The sequence below is a fragment of the Amaranthus tricolor genome, chromosome 4 (assembly GCF_026212465.1).
Source record: "Amaranthus tricolor cultivar Red isolate AtriRed21 chromosome 4, ASM2621246v1, whole genome shotgun sequence".
Taxonomy (NCBI): domain Eukaryota; kingdom Viridiplantae; phylum Streptophyta; class Magnoliopsida; order Caryophyllales; family Amaranthaceae; genus Amaranthus; species Amaranthus tricolor.
Genome location: NC_080050.1, coordinates 27,164,353 through 27,185,608, shown reverse-complemented (window position 1 = coordinate 27,185,608; position 21,256 = coordinate 27,164,353). Strand labels below are relative to the sequence as shown.

The window sequence follows — 21,256 nt, the reverse complement described above, 5'->3', positions numbered from 1 at the left end:
CTGCTAAAACACATATCATACTAAACCTTCTCAAACCCCATCTCTCTGTGGATATGAACCTTACTACCCTACTACATTAAGTTGTATTTGAAAAGAAAGTGAATTTATTTTTGGTTAGAGTTTAGGCGACTGAGAAAGAACTTACCAAATTTTGGCGCCGTTGCCGGGGAGAATTGGCGTGTGTGTATGTTTTAGTGTGAATTGTGGATTGTGCGCTTTCATTCCTTGTTTATGGTACATACTCGTAACTCTAACAAGGAGGAATTACAGTACGATCTCAAATTGAAACTAACCCTTTTCAGAATAAGGAAGGAATTGAGAAACAATTTTCTAGAGCTACCATTTGCAGAAAAAGTAGAAGGAGAAATGGCTCGAAGGGAGAATCGTACCTTGAGGGAGCTCACTTCTCCCAATATTGATCAACAACCCTTGTGCATTACATATCAACAAGAAGATGAAGGTGGCACTTTTGAGCTTAAATCTGGTTTAATCCATTTACTACCTTCATTCCATGGGTCAAATGGAGAGGATCCCAATAAGTTTTTATCTGAATTTCCTGTGGTTTGTGGTGGTATGAGACCGAATGGAGAAACGTAGGAGAAGGTGAAACTTAGAGCATTTCCTTTTGCCCTAAAGGATGCGGCTAAAGATTAGCTTTATTACTTACCACCAGGTTGTGTCACCACTTGGGCAGAGATGAAAAAGAGATTCCTTGAAAAATACTTTCCAGCTTCAAGAAAGATTTCAGCAACATTGAACAAAATAGTGATGAATCATTTTATAAGTATTGGGAAAGATTTAAAAGGTTGTGTGCGAGTTGTCCCTATCATGGGTACCACGATGAAGATCTCATTATGTATTTTTACAATGGGCTTGTCAATGATGATGTAAGAATGATAAATGCAGCTAGTGGAGGTTCCGTTCTCAACAACACACCGGAAGCAGCAAGGGCATTGATAGAAGAACTGGCTGAAGGTTCTAGGCAATTCAACAAGAGATCCCACGATAAAAGAGCAATTAGAGAAAATATTAGCATTGAGTATAAGGTTTGTAAACTAGAAGATCAAATGCAAGCATTTACATCAATGATAAGAGATTTCATGGTTAAGGGAAAAGCACAACAAGTGAAGTCATGCTGCATTTGCTCTTTTAATCCTCCTACAGATTTTTGCCTTCAGTTACAAGAAGAAGTTAGTGCAATTGGTTTTCAAAATCAAGGGTTTCAGAAAAGAAATGATCTGTTTTCCAATGCATACAATCCAGGGTGGAGAGAACATTCAAATCTCAAGTATAGGAATCCATCAGGGAATCAATAACATCATCAACAACAATCATTCTTCAAGCCACAACAACAATCCTATCCTAAACCCCCACATCACGGTCAAGGATCAAGTTCGAACTCCAATATGTCCACCGAAGAAATGTTGAATACTCTAACAAAGAACATGATTCAATTCCAAGACGAGACTCGTTCCAGCATCAAGAACATTGAAAGACAAATGGGTCAAATCTCAGAAGCAGTTAGCAAATCAGAGGCTAGAGATTCAGAAAAGTTGCCATCACAAACAGAACCAAATCCAAGGATGAATGCTAGTGCGATGACTCTTAGAAGTGAAATAGAGTTGCAAGGTAATGAGAGAACCATAGCAAGAGATAAAGAACTCCAAGAAGAAACTGTTGTGCATCAACCTTCATCTTCAAAAGATCAAGCACCCCTGTCACAAGAAGAGAAGAATGTTACAACTGCACCTTTACCACAATATGAAGCGGTTCCACCTTTTCCAGTGGCATTAAAGGAAAGGAAAAAGCATGAAGCTGACAAGGACATCTATGAGGTTTTCAAGAAGTGTGAAGTAAACATCCCTCTCTTAGATGCTTTGAAGTAAATTCCAAGATATGTCAAATTCCTTAAAGAACTTTGTACGGCAAAGAGAAAGCAAAGATTAAAGGGAATTCAAAAGGTGAAGATGAGTGAGCACATTTCAGCCATATTTCAAAGAAAGTTACCGCCTAAATGTGGAGATCTAGGTATGTTCATTGTCCCTTGCATTATAGGTGAGCTTACATCTTAAAAAGCCATGTAAGACTTAGGGGCATCAATCAATGTAATTCCATATTCACTATATAAGTCTTTGAAACTTGGTACATTGCATGAAACAAGTGTTGTGATACAATTAGCTGACAGGTCTAATGCATATCCTAAGGGAATAGTAGAGGATGTCTTAGTTAAAGTAGGGGATCTTATATTTCCTGCCGATTTTTATGTTTTAGATATGGAACATGATAAACATGCAACACCTATCTTGCTAGGTAGACCTTTCATGAAAACTGCCAAGACTAAGATTGATGTAGATACCATATCACTTACCATGGAATTTGATGGCAGTAAGGTAGAGTTTGACATTTATGACTCTATGAAATTTCCGCCTGAGGACCATTCTTGTTTTGCTATTGATTTAGTTGATAAATCTAGTTAAGATATGTTTGATATAGATGGCCAAGATAAACTCAAGTTGTCCATTGAGCATGATTTGAATGAAAATAATGAGGAATATGTTTTGAGTGCTGAATTGCAGGAAGTTTTGCAAGATTTGAAGAAGCAAGAACAACTTCTACTTCTTCCTTCTCATTTAGAGCCATTACCACTAACCACACCCAAGGAGAATTTGTTACTCTCTGTTTTGCAGGCACCCAAGGTAGAATTTAAGCCATTACCCGAACATCTGAAGTATGTATTCCTTGGGGAGAATAAGACCTTGCCATTAATTATTTCAAGCAAGCTGACAAGAGAGAAAGAGAACAAGTTGGTTGAAGTCCTAAAGCAACATAAGGAGGCCATGGAATGGTCAATTGCAGACATCAAGGGCATAAGCCCTACTACCATGCATCGAATTTTGTTGGAAAATGATGCCAAGCCAGTAAGACAACCCCAAAGAAGGTTGAACCCACCAATGATGGAGGTAGTGAAAGCTGAAATTATGAAATTACTACAAGCAGGTATTATTTATCCAATTTCTGAGAGTAAATGGGTAAGTCCTACTCAAGTGGTGCCAAAGAAAATTGGTGTTACTGTAGTGAAGAACCAAAATGGTGAGTTGGTTCCAACATGCATTCAAAATGGATAGCGTGTATGCAATTATTACCGTAGGCTAAATGCGGTGACTAGGAAAGACCACTTTCCATTGCCTTTTATCAATCAAATGCTAGAAAGGCTTGCTAGTCACGCATTTTATTGTTTCTTAGATGGATATTCAGGTTATTTGCAGGTACCTATTGCTCTAGAAGATCAAGAAAAGGCAACATTCACATGCCCATTCGGCACATTTGCTTATAGGCGCATGCCTTTTGGACTTTGTAGTGCACCTGCTACATTCCAAAGGTGTATGGTGAGTATCTTTTCTGAATTTATAGAAAACTTTGTGGAAGTTTTCATGGATGACTTCACAATCCATGGAGACACATTTGATGAATGTTTGAATCATCTTGCGTTAGTACTTAGGAGATGCATAGACACTAATTAATCTCGTGATAAACTCGGAAAAATGCCATTTTATGATTGAATAAGAAATTGTGCTAGGTTATGTAGTGTCTGCAAAGGGTATCGAGGTAGATAAGGCAAAAATTGACATCATACAATCTTTACCCTATCCCACTAATGTTCGAGAAATACGATCTTTTCTTGGTCATGCAGGTTTCTATCGTAGGTTTATTGAAGGCTTCTTCAAGATTGCAGTTCCATTATGCAGGTTGTTACAAAAGGATATAGAGTTCATTTTTGATGAAAGTTGCAAGAAGGCGTTTGATACGCTAAAGAATAAACTCATATCAGCTCCAATCATTCAACCCCCAATTTGGTCACTTCCATTTGAGATTATGTGTGACGCAAGAGACTACGCTATTGGGGCCGTGCTAGGACAAAGAATAGGAAGGATTCCATATGATATATATTACGCGTCAATGACCTTGAATGAGGCTCAACACAACTATTCAACCACTCAAAAAGAGTTGTTGGCGGTAGTATTTTCATTAGAAAATTTTAGATCTTATTTGCTTGGTACAAAGGTTATTGTATATACTGACCATGCAGCCCTACGTCAATTGATGACAAAGAAAGAGGCAAAGCCAAGATTAATAAGATGGATTCTTTTGTTAAGTGAATTTGATTTGGAAGTAAAAGACAAAAAAGGCACATAAAACGTGGTAGCAGATCATTTGAGCAAAATCACACCACATGAAAGCATGCATTCAAACAAAGATGTCTCATTGAAATATAACATTCATGAAGAATTTCAGATGAGCAACTGTTCGCAGTCAAGGCTTATCATCCATGGTATGCTAATGTTGTAAATTTCCTTGTGTCTAGCAGGTTTCCCACAGATTTCACAAAAATCACAAAAAGACAAGCTAAGAAGTGACGCAAAACACTACATTTGGGACGATCCATACCTATGAAAACAGTGTGCGGATCAAATCATACGGAGGTGTGTCCTTGACGGTGAGGTAATATCAATTTTAAAATTTTGTCATTCATATGCTTGTGGAGGCCATTTCGGACCTAGGAGGACAGCAAGGAAAATTGTGGACTGTGAATTTTATTGGCCTAGTTTGAATAGAGACGCTTACTACTTTTGTAAGTCATGTGATAAGTGTCAAAGAGTAGGGAATATTTCTCAAAGGAATGGGATGCCACAACAACCTCTTTTATATTGTGAAATCTTTGAGGTTTGGGGCATCGATTTTTATGGGACCATTTTCCAACTGTTTTGGTTTTATTTATATATTAGTAGCTGTTGATTATGTCTCGAAATGGGTGGAAGCAAAGGCCACCCGAACTGATGATTCTAGAGTTGTTGCAGATTTTATCAAAGCTAACATCTTTTCTAGGTTTGGAATTCCAAGAGCTTTGATAAGTGATAAGGGAACTCATTTTTGCAACCGAACCATTGGGGCTTTATTAAAGAAATATCATGTGACACACAAGATATCCACCGCTTACCATCCACAAACAAATGGGCAAGCAGAAGTATCAAATAGAGAAATCAAGTCCATCTTGGAAAAGGCAGTCAATCTGAATTGAAAAGATTGGAGTTTAAGGTTGGATGATACACTATGGGCATACAGGACAGCCTACAAAACACCAATTGGAATGTCACCATACCGTCTTGTTTTCGGGAAAGCCTGTCACTTACTTGTTGAGTTAGAACATAAGGCGTATTGGGCCGTAAAGTGTGTCAACATGAGCTTAAAAGAGTCCGGTTTGCATAGAAAATTACAATTACAAGAGTTGGAAGAAATTAGAAATGAGGCTTATGAGAATGCTGAAATCTACAAAGCAAAGACTAAGGCTTGGCATGATAAGATGATAAGTAGGAAGACCTTTGAAGTTGGTCAAAAGTTTCTTCTATTCCAATCCTGTCTTCGTTTATTTCTAGGAAAGCTGAGGTCCCGTTGGATAGGACCATTCATAGTTGTCAAAGTGTTTCCACATGGAGCTGTGGAAATTCAAAGGGAAGAAAGTTCTAAAATCTTCAAGGTAGATGGGCAAAGATTGAAGCCATACTATGAAGGTTTTCAGCCGAAAGATGTGGAAGAACAAAGCTTAGAGGATCCGGTGTACTGAGGCATCGGAAGCACTAAGTCGTGCCAACGACATTAAATATATGGACTTCTCGAGAGGCAACCCGAGTTTATGTTTGTGTTAATTTCATTATTGTGTTTAGTTTGATTTTCTTTACATCACACATTTTATTTTATTTTCTTGTTTTATTTTTACAGGTAACCGATGCATTGGAGCAAGCTAGGAGACCATTCGAATATAGGGTATGTTATAAAAAAAATCGGAAAAAACAAAAAATCGTGAAGAACAAATTTGGAAGCAGACAGACCTAACTTCGCGGCTCGCCCATATCTCCGCGGCACGCGGAGAGCTTCCTGATCCAGATCCGCGCCATGCGTAGTTCTACCCCGCGGAGTACCTGCTGCCCACCCATACATACCCGAAAAATTCCATCTTCTTCCTCAATCTTTTACTTCCCTTTTCGAAACCAACCATTCCTTCTCTCTCAAACCCTTCTTCTTCACTTAAATCCTCCTCACATTCTTTCATTCCTACTTAAAAATCATCATTCCAAGAAGTAAAACTACAATCCAACAACAAAAAATCCATAAAAAAATTAGAAATTCAACTACTTTTCATGTTTTTTATTAAACCCTAGAAAATTTTGGGAATCTTTGTTTGATGAATCATTGGGTAAAATTGAAAATATAGCTTGAAATTTATCAACTAAGAAACTCTTGGGTCACAACAAACATCAACAAGAAACTTATTTGGAGGAAATCTTCAACACATTGTGGTATAATCCATTTCCTACCTTGTTCTTTTTCATCTTTATAATTTTTTGTTGATAATTGTTGTTATATTTTTGAGAATTTTTAGTAGTGGTAAGTAACATTGTGGTGATTTTTGAGATTCAATTGGGAATTGGTGATTGTTGTGCTTAGAGAGGGAGTAGAAGTGAAATTTCTTGAAGTATTGAAAACAATGGCTTCTAAAAGAAGAAGAGGTGCTTCCACATCAAACCCAAATGTCCCTAGAATCAACTCCTTAGGGCATCTAAACCTTGATGAAAATGCCAAAATACGATGGGGGAGACTTGATTCGGGGAATAGACAAATCTTAGAGACAAAGTTTGCTTGCATACAAAGTCTAGAAACCTTAGGTTTGATGGAACCCATTGAACAATTGCTTGGGAAAGTGGGTTTAACCAATTTCCTTTAAGTGGGTGCCCCAACCTACCTAAGGTACACTCTAGAATTTCTCTCAACTTTGGAAAAGGGAGAAGAAGAGGAAGGTCCTTTCATCACTTTTCACTTAAATGATGAAGAATATACCATGTATTTTGAGGAAGTGAAAGAAGCTTTTGGGTGGAATTATGAGTATGACCCTAGCTTTAATACTTGTGAAGGATACAATGAGGGCATATTTGGGGTCACATAACTCATGGTCAAAGATGGAACAACAAATGCAAAACATCCATATACCTCATCCAGCACTAAGATTTATCAACCGGTTGCTTAGTGCAACAATCTTTTGTCATGGGGAACCTACAAACATACCTAAGTTTGACTTAAAATGTTTGTGGGCAATGATACCCCAAGGGTAGGATGTCTAAATTGGGTAAATATTTGGGTTTCAAATTGCATTGACTTGGGCAAGAAGGACAAAGGAAAAATCAGTATGGGAGGGATGGTCACCGTGTTAGCATCACATCTAGGCACTGAGGTCCCTATAGATGAAGATGGAAATAGAATTTTAAAACCCTTAGGAACCCCAAATGACTATGATCATTTCCCTTCCTACCTTTATAACCTCGATGCATTAAAGAGGGCATTCATGTTGAGGAGTCCACCTGTAGAAGATTCATATGTTTGGCTTTATGGGGCAAATAATATCAAATACATGGTTCTCCCTCAAGAACGCACAATGATTACAGAGCATACAACCCCTGCCCAACTTTACCTACCGCCGGATGAGCACTATAGAGCCGGTGTTGAAGAGGAATATGGGAGAATTGTAGCACCCGACCCTCCAATTCCACAGCAACCCCAAGATTTCTATGCAAGTATGGAAACCAAGATGGCTTACATGGAGAATGCACAACTTGCATTTGGGGCTCAACTCAATGAGCTACAACACCAAGGTGATTATTTGAAGGACACAATGTATTCGATGTTCAACATGGTTTTCGCCATGAATAACTTCTTTGTGTCTCAACATCCATCATACACAGACCCAACACCCTCCATCCAAGCGAATCTTGTAAGGCGAAGGGAGCAACGTGCCTTAAGGAGGGCACATAGCAGGAATCATTGAGGACAATGCTCCAAATTACTGTGGGGGAGGATGTGTACATATTCAAGTTTTCTAGTACTTTTTCTTTTCAATCATTGTTATAAAAAAAAAAAGAAAAAAGAAAGAAAAAAAAGAATGAAATCCCCGTTAGGTGAAAACCCACAAGGGAGGGCACCTAGGCAAAAGTTAGGGGGTAAAAGAATAGAGAGAAAATGAGGTAAAAAGAGTGGCTAGGTGAAAACCCGAAAGGGCACCTAGGCAAAATGAATTGAGAGATAAAAGAAAAGAGAGGAAGAAAGAACACCAACATCTCCAGTTCAAGCACATATTGAAACTCTCTACTCATGCAAGAAGGAAACAACAACGAGGCACAAGTATTTCAAGGATTCTTTGTAAGTTTTTCATGAGAGTGCCATTTCTTTTTGAAGCTTAAAATTCTTTTGGTTGATAAATTCTTTTGGGATTACTTTTGGGATTGGTTGATTTATCCTTTTGGGACTTACTCGAGGGCGAGTAAGGTTTAGCATGCAATTAAAGAAATTCCAGTAGAAGGCATGAGGTTTACAACTACTTAGTGTTCATCTCTACTACTCATTGGTCCAAACATGCTTTCTTTTGCAATCTTCATGACTCCATCGTCCTCACAACTACATCTCTACCACTCCAATTCACCCTACCCCTTACAACCATCTCTTCATTAAGCCTATGTAGTTATTGTGACAATTGCCTATTAATAAGATCTCTTAGCATCAACGCATTGTTCACATCATCATTACACCAATTATCCAATCCATAGAGTAATGTCTCACAAAAATATTCTAAACTCTTGTACCATATTCGTATGCAATCAAACATGTCTAATATTAAAATCCAAGGAAAAAATTTTATTTAGAGTCAATGTAGAGTTTTTTTATTTAGGGATGAGCCAGAGAATCTCTATGGGCAAGGTGAAGAGGAAATAATCTTTCCTATTAGAGGTGTGAATCAAATCACTATCTTAAAAGTGAAAGGAAAAACTCACAACCACTAAACTAAATCATGATTCTTGAGTCGATGTTGAGTTAATCATATAAGAGGATGTATATGGAATGTTAATTCGCATTCTTCGTAAAAATGACATTTGTCCCCAATCTGTCTATTTCCTCTCTCTACTTGCGTGATTTGTTCTAATAAAAAGCTTTTATCTAATAATAATTTACACGTCTGTTCCACTTATTTTATATTATTTTAAATTATAATATGAGAGTTTTTATTTTAAATGACTCAAAATGAATGGGATAAAGGAGTAATCATAAGCTTGTATATATGGACATATTCAAATGTTAAATATTTATTCTAGCTTTCTTCACTTACACCACGTCAAATTAAGACTTGTAATACGTTGAATGTAATTAGAATAAGTAACAAAATCGATCGCCACTACACGTATATAATAAGATAAAGCATATGATAGTCTTAATTAAAAAGGGTTCCTAAATTTGGCTTGTTTATCATATTTAGAATCACCATCTTTTATTATTGGTTGAAAAACAAACGTACTCACAACATTGGCGGCTTTGCAACAATTAGTATACGAGTGGCGGACTCAAATATTTATATTGAGATGCAATATTAAATTATAGTCAAAGATGATATAAAATAAAGCAATTGATTTAATCCAAAAATCATGTTGAAAATAAAGATAAAACACAAACTTTTTTGTTTTTTAACCACCGGATCATTATATTCAATGATGATTTTCATGTTCTAATGTTCAAGTTCTTTACTAGCATTTGAAGCTCTATTATTTAGAACACTACTAATATATCATTTTAATATCAACATATCAATCAAGATAACTTTACTGATATGATGATTATCTTGAGAATGTAATTATTTTATAGATAATATTATATGTAATCTTTATTTTTAGTATTTATATTATTTTATGTTATATTTTAGTTATTTCTTTTCTAGTATAAATACAATGTAATGTTGTGATTAATATTAAGAATTATTTTAAATACTTCTCTAAACTCTCATAAACTCTCTACATGATATCAAGTGCTTTGATCTTTTTTCATTCTTCTCATAATGGTCTAAAATTCCCAACTTAACCATTTCCTCTCAAACACGAAAAAAAAATGATTGTTTAAACCCTTATCTCACCTATCGATAGTGGTAGTGTTAATCTCACTTCTAAACCAACAATTATTTTTTTTTTGGCTTCCGCTAAACTCCATGACTACATCATCAAAATCGTTGTCAACATTGACAAATGATGGTGTCCATCAATAATATTTTCATTATCTAAATTGATTGTTCAACAGTTCAATGTCCCTTTTTGATGGAGTTAGTATAAATTATAATTCTAACCAAGATTAAAACCAAATTTTATTCATAAAACTCATATTTATCTCTCTTTTTCATTGATTCAAACTCTATTATACTCAAACCCTCAACTTTTGAGTTGAATGAGTGTAAAGAAAACAAACAACAGCAAAAATCCTTTACTTTCTTTCGTGATGAAGAAATTCTAGTGATTTTAATACATCACTCTAATGACCTTTCTTCATAACCAAACGATATCAACACATTCCTCATTGTGAAACTTACTTTTTTATATCAGCATCATCAAACCTTCTAAATCCAAGTGCTTTCCCACCACCACCTCCTAAAAACATATCATGATAAACTCTCTTCTCTAAGTATGTTTGTGCTCATTATTGCTTATTCTTCAAGATTGTACTTTCCCTTTCGAACGTTCATCTTGAGGGGGAATAATAGAGAATATAATTACATATCATTTTAATCTCAACAAATCAATCAAGATAACTCTATTGATATGATGATTATCTTTAGAATATAATTATTTGAACTATTTATAGATAATATTACATGTAATCTTTATTTTTAGTATTTATATTATTCTATGTAATATAGATATTTTTTTTCTAGTATAAATACAATGTAATGTTATGATTAATATTAACAATCATTTTAAACACTTCTCTAAACTCTCATAAACTCTCTACAACTACAACTTAACGATTTGTCATGTTTTGAAAATAGTTACTTATACACCAATAAACATTATTTTACCGAAAAATAATATTTTTATATAAAATTAGCATTTTGAATAAACCACTAACAACTACTTAAATTGATATATTAAATATTCGTTTTAATAAGGGTGAAATTGTGTATACTCGACTCCTTAATTTCCATCATTTTAGATGAATATGACTTAACGACATTAGAAAATGAAGTGTTGTTGTAGTTGTCATTTACTTTAGTCACTATCACTAACTTATTTCTCGCAACCTGCAATAACAAACAATGGTTGGTTTAATTTATCTTTTTAATTTTGTTTTATTCTATTATTATTTTTTTATCTTTTTGATAATTTACAAATCACGGTAATTAATTAGAAATTTTTATATTAGAATAAATAGTTATAAACTTCATAAATACAAAATTAAGTATTTAAAATTAATAAAATAAAAAATTATATAATGACAAAAATTTTTGCCAAACACTAAAGTTAGGTAGCAAGTTAGACAACTATTGCTACTGAAAGCTAAGATAAGTATTGCTATTCTTAGCTAGTCTAACTATAAGATAGTAGATCATTGACTTTATCGTTGGACTTGGCTCCCAGTTGTGCATTTTTGCGTTTTTAAAATATTATTTAATATTATGTCTTTACTATTAGTATATTTTATGATTTATATTTAAACTCGAACAAATACGAATCCATAGCAATTAGTAATGGCTGATTTTAAACTGATTAAAACGATTGAATATAACTTCTCATACCGAGTTAAAAATAATTCAAACCTGAAATCGTGTTTTACCATACTTCTAAGTCATTCGAGCCAAACACGACATCTGACCAATAAGTTTGTTGACCTGAAATGAGTCAATGACCTTTAATGATTTAATACTATTGTTTGAACCTAAAATTTAAATTTGATAAATTAACCAAATTTTAAATCATTAATTTTATTTAAATAAAACTACTATTACTAAAAAATACTCCTATCCTTAAATAAAGGTTATGAAATTACTTAAAGGAAAGAAAGCAGTTGATATAATTAGATCAGGTATTAAATTGTTGACAAAAGATATCAGTCTACTATATATCAACTTAATAACATATCATAATTGCTGACAGTTAATACATTAATTCATAAAAATTTTCCTAAAATGATTTTCATTTGGTTTAAAAATAATCAAAAATATTGTTATGAATTTTTATTTCACATAATATTGTCTACTAATGCTCAAGTTTTATAGTATTCATAGAAGCAAAAAGAAATTAAACCCAACAGTGTTCACGATTTTAATTAAAATTGCCAATAGTGTTTAATTTGAAAGTTTCATTAATTTTGTCGAAATATCATTGAAGTTTGTGTAGTTCTTTTGACTGAATGATGTTGAAGTATTAGAGGTATAAAAATTCTTAATGAATCACCATAATTTATAAATCACCATAAAATTACAAAATATATAATAATAAAGTAAAAAAAATAAAAAAAGATAAATTAAAATCCTAAAAGCTCTAACCTATCACACTCATCCACATAAGGGTGATCTATCAATATTACAAATTACTTTTACCTAGACTATCTCATTAGAGGTATTAGTTGTCGCAGGGTAGGTGATTATGGGTAGGTGGATGCATTGCAGACCCATATTCATATCCACCTAAAATTTTTATATTCACAATCTATATATCCATTATTTATAGCGGGTAAAATTTTCATACACACGCCTCCTAGTTGTCTAGATATGTATTCAAACGCACCCCCAATCATTATGCCCAATTGGGTATACCCAGTTCATACCCCACTTTATATTCACTCTAAGTCTACCTTATATAAACCATAAATCTTTCCAATTTAATTACATATCTAATTTTTTTTTAAAACTATATGATGCAATAAAATAAAGTTAATATGCTTAATTCTTTATCGATTGTATTCAATAAAATACATAAAATTGATATAAATTACTAAATTGTAGATATAGTGTCGACAGCTGACAGGACAAGTAGATATTGGGTGGGGCGGGTGGGTATGAGGCTGGGCGGGTGAATATGAGACAGGTAAGACCTCATACTTACCACCTACCCATTATTCATGGCGAGTAGGACTTTTCATACCCACTACCCTTTAAATTCATGTCCATATCCGCTTCACTTAAGGCGAATATGATGCAAAATTCGTATAATTTTACCCATCTATCATTTCTACTCCGTCCTTATTAGAATTTTATTATCACATTATTATTAGATTCAAACATACATTTTAGTTTTCATACTTACAATTGTTTTATTTATTAGATTAGATCTAAAGGAGGACTTTTTTCCACTAATTCTAATTATTTAAATTTTAGAGCAATCAAGATACATCAAGCCACACTATCTTTTTAATTTGTAAATACTAAGTATAATAGTATCAAATAAGACACCAAGACAAAAAATAGTGGTTCAAAGTGCACTATATGTTTTATGACGTTATAATGATATCTTGTTTGCTAATTTTGAAATTTGCTCGAATTACACAATTAAGCTTAAAAAAGATCCTTCAATATTGATTGACAATTACTACGAATTACAACAAGGAATTTCAGTGGAAAATTGGGTCGACCTCCAAAGTCGACCCCACCTACCTACCGGCTACCATCTTTCTTTCTTGAAAATTTTCAATAAAAAATGTGTCAAACTCTCCCTCTCTTGTTTCTACCCCCACGAAATTAGGTCCAAGTACAAATTTTTGTACAAATAAAGCAAAAAATAATTAAAATATCAATTATTCAGATATTCTCTTTTAATAAATAATCTTAAAATAAAAAGTCTATATTCTTATAATTTATATTAATTGATTCATTTAATTCATATATAAAGCTGTCTATAATAAAATTGTTTCATATAACAAGTTGGGTTATTAATTTACACTTAGTTTTATTTTAAATTGTCTTACTTGCTTTTTATTTTTTTTTGTTTTTATAATGATCTAATGTGTTATTTCTAATATCACCCACAATTTCATTTACTTTTTTATCTCACACTTACTTATTTCTTGATCTCATTTCATACTCTTATCAACTACACAATTATATTTACATGTCTTTGAAAGATGTGCAAATCAAATAGAATAGGAGTATTTTATGGGTAAGTGAGAAAAACTTATAAATAAGAAAAAAAAAATAAGTTGTTAAATGTGTAAATGAAAATTAAAAATATAGATGTCATGTTAAATACATAATAATATCTATTCACCATTATTTTTCCATTTGGTATTTTAATACTCTCTCCTATTCCTTTTAAGAGTCTCATTCGACTTTTCACGGATTTTAAGGAGAGTCAAAATGGGACCCTAAAGATAGGAGAAAGAGTGGTATTATGGGTTTTTAATTGCAAAGATTAATAAATTAATGATTCCCACCAATTTCCAGGACTTTTTAACCAAATCTAAGAGCTGAATTTTTTTAACATCAATAGTCGGAAAATTTTTTCAGTTCAACACTAAAATTACATCGCCCGTCTACTTAAAACTGAAATTACATCAATAAGTCCTACTTGTACAATAATCGTTCGAAATACATAAATTTTTCCGAGTACTAAATTAAATTACATAGAAGCATTACGGTATCTGAGCTAGCCTTCTCAATTCTTCGACGGCCTCGGTGTAGTTGCAGTCGTCACTGATCATGTGAGTGCGGATTTTTTTGCAATCATTGACTTCAGTTTTTCAAAATTACCAAAAATGACGCATTATTAATTTCATAAATAGCCACCGATTTGTAAAGAACCAAATTTTCAACTAAATTTTCATTACAGTACCCAAAATATTTTAGAAACCCAAATTAACATGTCCAAAAATTAATGTTTTTATTTTCACTAAAATTTTCACTTACATTCGAATTTGAAAAAAGAAAATTTATTGGTATAAACCAAGGTTTCATTTTATATGCATTATAAAAGAAGAGAAATTCGGAGAAAAACCAAAAGTCTAGATTTGATATGGGACGACTTAGTATTTCTTCATTCATTCCCATCCAATCCAAAACGTTTTTTTTTGATGGGGTTGGTTGATTTCTTGATAAATTGGTGTGTAAAAAATACTTTTCTTATCAATTTTATCAAATTAAAGTGAATCAGAAACTGCCGCCAATAAGATGAAATAACCCAAAATGAAATGTTGGCGCCAACACAGTAGCATGAAGTACAAACACACCACAACATTTCATAAATTAATTTAGGCGCAAAAACATAATTCTCAGCACAACAGACCACATCAGAGGCAATAAATACACCAAACATAAGTCATTGATTACACATCCAACCAAAAAAAATGGCTCCTTCAAAAAACCTAACTACACAACAAACAACGCAAATAATGCAAAGGCTACTTTCAGCATTAAATAAAAAGGGCAAACCAGTGCTAGGCATAATCAATGCACTTGCCACTAAGTTTCAAGTGTGTAGGAAAACAATCACACGATTGTGGAATGAAGTGAAGAAGCAAATCAAGAATAACAACACAGGTATTAACCTCAACAGCAAGAGAGTAGGAAGAGATGCGCCAAACAAAATCGAATTTGATGAAGAAAAATTTAAGGCCATCAAATATGAACTCAAATGTACTCAACATTCAATTGCTAAGCAGATGGAGGTGTCACAGACCATAATATGTAGATGGAAGAAGAGCAGAGTCATAAGGAAGCACACAAACGCAATCAAACCAACTTTGAATGAGAATAACAAGCTACACAGGTTAAGTTTTGCGTTATCTAAATGTAAATATGATGAACATAATGATGCATTAAAGTTTAAGCCATACACTAACGTTGTTCACATAGATGAAAAACACTTTTATCTAACCCGAGAGACACAAACTTATTATCTAGCTCCGGGTGAAGTAGAACCACATAGAGAGTGTCAATCAAAGAGGTTTATTCCAAAAATCATGTTTATGTGTGCTGTTGCAAAGCCAATATTTACAATTGATGGTGATGTTTTTTTTTATGGTAAGATAGGCATTTGGCCATTTATTACATAGGAGCCAGCAAAAAGAAGCTTTAAGAACAGGAAAAGGGGGGAGTTGGAAACAAAACCAATACAATCAATCATGAAAGAACACATTAGAGCAATGCTTATCACTAATGTGCTGCCAACCATAAGAGCAAAATGGCCTGAAGGATTGTCAAAGCATATTTACATTCAACAAGACAATGCCAAACCACATATAGCACATAATGACAAAGAATTTTTAGAAGAGGCAATGAAAGATGGGTTCTACATTCAAATATTTCAACAACCATCAAATTCCCCTGACATGAATGTACTAGATTTAGGTTTTTTTAGATCCATTCAAGCTTTACAGTATCAAAAAGCTGCTTATAATGTAACACAGTTACTTAGGGCTGTGAATAATGCTTTTGAGAATCTAAGTCCACAGTGTCTTAAGTTTGTATTCATCACATTACAAGCATGTTTGATAGAGGTGATGAAAAGACAAGGAGGATTCGACTATCTCATTCCTCACATGAACAAAACAAAGGCAACAAGGGAAGACACTTTACCAGATTACCTCGGTATTGATAAACAATTGGTTGTTGATTCACTTCAACATTTATTCACAAAACTAAGTTCAATAACAATGAATCAGTTAGTGGAACTGATTAATTATGCAGGGGGCATTAAACAAGGAATTGTGCAAGTCAATGAAAACATTCACATGGGGACAACAAGCCAGCTGACTGATCAAGAAGGTCAACAACAAGAATGATGAAGGGGTGATCTTACTTTTGGGCCATATAACAGAACATCACTTATTTTTGGGTGTATGCACAACTAACAACAGTACAACAACAGACAATGTGAACATTTCAAACATTAGTTACTTTTAGGAGTAGCAATGGAAAACCAACAACACAGAAACTGATGAACAACAGCACACAAACACAGTAACAAGTTTCAAATGAGACTCCTTTTGATTTTGGACATATTTTTGGGATCTTAAACATGGGATGTTTCAGATCTAAACAACAATGTAAAATGTTTATGTTGTTTAAAATGAAACATTTGTATTCATATATAGATAAATGAAAAAATTGGTTGTTTGTAGTACTCTCAGGTAAATTAGACAATTTTTTTTCAATCATTGAGTTGAAATCAAACGTTTCTGCGCTTAAAATGTTGGAAAACAATCCAAACCCCGTATATTTGATTTTCGGTGGCTAGATATTGCTCTCACTCGAAGTTCATAGAGCAAAGGAAAAAATGCATCAAAAAAACGACTTAATAAACAATCATCATCAGTCAATACTAACATGCACCCACAAGAATATAAACTCACTTGAAAAAGGACCAAGCTTATCAAGCCAATCCTCTTCTTCACAATTAATATTCAAAAATGCAGCATCAGCAGAAGAATATTCATGATCAAGATACATTTCAGGCTCAGGTGTGTAAATGGGTTCACCCTCAGAGTCAAGTTGTCTTCCCCATTTAGGATCAGTCTCAACAGAAGTTGAGTCATCATAATAATCAAAATATTCATCCTCAAACAATGACAGCCCAGATCTAGGGTTTCCATCATTAAACCCTTAAACTCAATCTTAGAACCTGATTTGTAAGGGGATTTGGGGATTCTCAGATGTGAAGAACTAGGCGAGTTAGGGTTTTTCAGGGGTGATTTCAATGGCGAGTTCTTGTTCTTCAGGGGTGAGTTCAAAGGCGACTTAGGGTTCTTCAGGGGTGATTGTAGAGGAGACTTACGATTTTCCATGAGAAGAGATAGAAGAACACGAAAGCACAAAAGAAGAGGGAGAAGAACACTAGTGCGATATAAAGAAGACGTTCACCCAGATCTAGGGTTCTTAAAGAACAAAGAGATGAAGAACAAAAAAACTCAAATCTAAGGTTCTGATATGAAGTAGACGAAAAATCAAATGGAAATGGGTATATTTAGGGTTAAAGAGGGAGGGAATGATTAATGGGAGGGTGTGTTAATTAGGTTTTAGATGTTGTTGATTTAATTATAAGGGGGAAAATTAGTATGGGTAATAGAGGATATAATTGAGAATAGAATAAACTTCTAAGGGTATAATGGTAAAAAAAAACAATACTAAAAATGAAAATGAGACAATTAGTATGACTTGACCCTAAAAAGGAAATGGGACACATAAGAAGAATAGGAGGGAGTATTATTTATCAATTACTCTTAATTTATATTTTATGTCTAATCTATAAAATAAAATATAGTCAAGTGAAATCTTTTTAAATTTATTTTGACATAAATTTTATTTAATATTAATTTTTTATAACTTTAAATTAAACACAATATAAGATATTTATGATTAAATATATTCAATAACAAACGTGCAAAAACTAAATGAAACAATAATAGCAAATATGAAGAGTTTATAATAAATGCAACTTATTAACATGAATAACTAACCAAATCGTCTTGTATTAAATCGTCTCACCTTGAGACGAACTCATATTATTAGTCAATTTCTATAACAGATCACTTTAGAATTATTATAAGCGATCATTTTAATACACTAAATATATATATGACTGACTAATAAAATTGATCTCACCATGAGACTCTCTTATTTAAGAATTTGTGATAATAAAAAAAAGGAAGATAAAGAGAGATGAAGTAATATTTCACGCCAACCCTACTTAAAAACATACTGCAAGAAAAGGAAAATACCAATAAATGTCGGCAATAATTTGATTATGCCTTAATCTCCTTTTTTCTTCATTTTTCCTGGTTATCTTTGGACATGTGTAAATGGTTAAATAATGGCACATCAATTAATATATTCCATTTCTAATTTTTAAAAGGGGATATTAATTATATTCTAATAAAGTTAATTTGGTGAATTAAGCCCAAAAAGGGTACCTTATCTTTCGTATTGGAATACTTTTGACTAATTAATATGATAATTTGAGTACAAGTGATTAAATTATTAAGTAATGAGGCATCATATCATATCATGTAATGCTACCACCTAACCTTAAAAGGAAGAAATGAGTAAAAGGGATGATCTTTGTAGAAATAAGGGTTAGGTAAGATGTTATATGAATAAAATGATAAGAGTATTCAAGAATAATAAAGAATTATTATTAAATAATTAAGTAATTTGAACAAGTTGTGTTGTACGTTATGCTGGCCACTAATTAAGAAATTAATTTCTCCATCTCTAAGGTTTGAATATAATTACGTGTGTTCCTCAATGTTAACAAAAATACTCCTCCTAGGACGGGGCAGATTCAAATAAAAATTAAATAGTGTAAATAAATGAAAATTCCCCTTTTAAAAACATGCATAAAATATAAATTTAAATTTGGGTATATTTTACCACACAGAAAATCTACTTTCGATGCTAATTAACACACATATTAGTATCTTTAAATATATGATTTTATATATAACTCAAATGTTGTCAGCTGATAATCTTGCATTTGCATTCGCTCCTGACCCTAGGGTCTAGTAACATGTTTCCCGATAAGGTAAATCCATATTAGGGCTCACTCGATCCGATTTTGGATTGGGTTTTAATAGGTTTATAATTTTTTTTGGTTTTGAGTTTTATCGTCCAACTTAAAGATTCAATTCGGGTTGGTTTGGTTACGGTCCAAGTCCACTACGTGGTTATGTCGGGTTAATACTCAATACCACGAGGCATATTTAGTTTAAGGTCGGTTTACATTCGGTTTTAGTTTATATTGGGGTTATTTCATTCTGGTTAGAGTCCAAGTTAGTTATATTTAAAGTCAAATTCGGTTCCATCAGACTATGGGTCCGTCCTTTGTTGGTTTTAGGTGATCATTGATATGATTTGTTTTGAATTTGGGTTCAGATCGATTATATCGTGTTAATCATGATTAAAAAATCATTTTGTTTAAAAAATGTAATAAGGCAGCACATATATTTAATGGCCTGTCATTAGCTTTAGATGGGGATGGAGATCTTACTTGGATCTAAGACATTATTAACTCTAATTTAATTTATGAATATGTAGCCAAACTTTATATCATAAAAAATACATAAATTAAAAGTATTTAACAATAAACCTCTCTATATGTAAGATAACTAGTATGATCCCAATAGAATTTTAGATCCACCTATAATAAAAGGCAAAATTGAGACTCATAATAATAAAAGTTATATAGATAGAAAATAATATATTCTAAATGCCCATTAATACCATAGATTTTAAATGTCGATTAAAACAGCTAGTATGATCCCTCCATAGTCCATACTATACTTAATAACCTTTATTTCATATTAAAGGTCATATTTAAAATATTACATAAAACGAAAGAGAAATTTAAATATAGTTTTTCATAAATATATAAAAGTTAAAATATATTCATGTGGAGTATATTAAATTCTATAGTTCATCTCAATCATTATCATCATTATATCCAATTTATCCCATCTATAGAAAACTATGGACAGAGTCTGGGAAGGGAAGGATGGCGGCAACTCATACCCATAAAGGAAAGCGCAGTCAAAGAGTCCCCTGACTCGAAAAAGAATAAGATAACATTTTGCTACTAATGGGACCGAGTGCGACTGAAGCGAACTCCGCAAATCTGCATCTTATCACACACAAGCGTGACCCTTAGATATAAGATAAATATAAATAGAATGCATATGGATATGATAAAATAAAGTACAAAAACAATTAAAAAAAAAGAAAACAATAATAATAATCGTAATAGTAACAAATAAAAGCCAGAGAACAAGAACACCGACAAGTAAGCGAAGGGAGAATCAGTAGTCTAAAACATGGATAAGGCGCCTCCACCTACCCCTATCTCTGGTCAGGTCCCTAGAGAGGTTTAATTCATGCAAGTCAACTTTTATTTGCTCATCCCAAGTTCTCTTGGGTCTTCCTCGACTCCTCTTATCCTCTACTATGATGCTCTCTATCCTACTCATGGGGCGTTGAAAATCTTTTTTTGCACATGTCCAAACCACCTCAATTTATTTTCGCGCATTTTTGCAGAAATAGGGGCAACCCCTAGTTTGTCTCTAAACTCTTATTCAATCCATCAATATGTGCCCGCACATCCACCTCAGTATACGCATTTCTGTAACTTCCATCTTATGTTCAAAAATCTTCTTTACAGGCCAACATTCGGTCCCGTATAGCAAAGCAGGTCTGATTGCCACCCTGTAAAATTTACCTTTTAACTTATTAGGGAAACTTCCTATCACATAGTACCGCGGTTGCTGCTCGCCACTTGAGCCAATTTGCATGTATTCGATGATTGACATCTCCGTCAATCTCTCCATCCCTCTGAATGATTGATCCCAAATATATGTACTTCGTCGTACTAGTAACCACTTCTTTACCAATAAACACAACTGGCTCACCAATTGGCGATGT

General features: G+C 33.3%; 2 protein-coding genes and 1 pseudogene across 2 annotated transcripts; all 3 read left to right on the top strand.

Moving 5' to 3' along the window:
- The first annotated feature begins 1,406 nt into the window (after positions 1–1,406).
- On the top strand, positions 1,407–2,477 carry LOC130810914 (uncharacterized). Its single transcript, XM_057677036.1, has 3 exons — positions 1,407–1,846; positions 1,895–2,028; positions 2,179–2,477. Exons 1-3 carry the CDS (start codon positions 1,407–1,409, stop codon positions 2,475–2,477), a joined length of 873 nt encoding a protein of 290 aa, XP_057533019.1.
- A 1,075-nt stretch (positions 2,478–3,552) lies between these two features.
- Positions 3,553–6,501, top strand: LOC130810913 (uncharacterized; annotated as a pseudogene).
- An 8,691-nt stretch (positions 6,502–15,192) lies between these two features.
- Positions 15,193–15,900, top strand: LOC130810912 (uncharacterized). The gene has a single exon (XM_057677035.1). It carries the CDS (start codon positions 15,193–15,195, stop codon positions 15,898–15,900), a length of 708 nt encoding a protein of 235 aa, XP_057533018.1.
- The last annotated feature ends 5,356 nt before the right edge of the window (positions 15,901–21,256 follow it).

Bases quoted from the DNA above. Each gene is read 5' to 3' on its own strand.
- LOC130810914 (XM_057677036.1), top strand. From the start codon at position 1,407: ATGTCCACCGAAGAAATGTTGAATACTCTAACAAAGAACATGATTCAA. The intron at 1,847-1,894 runs GTGTGAAGTAAA...GTAAATTCCAAG, and splicing joins ATCTATGAGGTTTTCAAGAA to ATATGTCAAATTCCTTAAAG. The intron at 2,029-2,178 runs GTATGTTCATTG...TGATACAATTAG, and splicing joins GCCTAAATGTGGAGATCTAG to CTGACAGGTCTAATGCATAT.
- LOC130810912 (XM_057677035.1), top strand. From the start codon at position 15,193: ATGGCTCCTTCAAAAAACCTAACTACACAACAAACAACGCAAATAATG.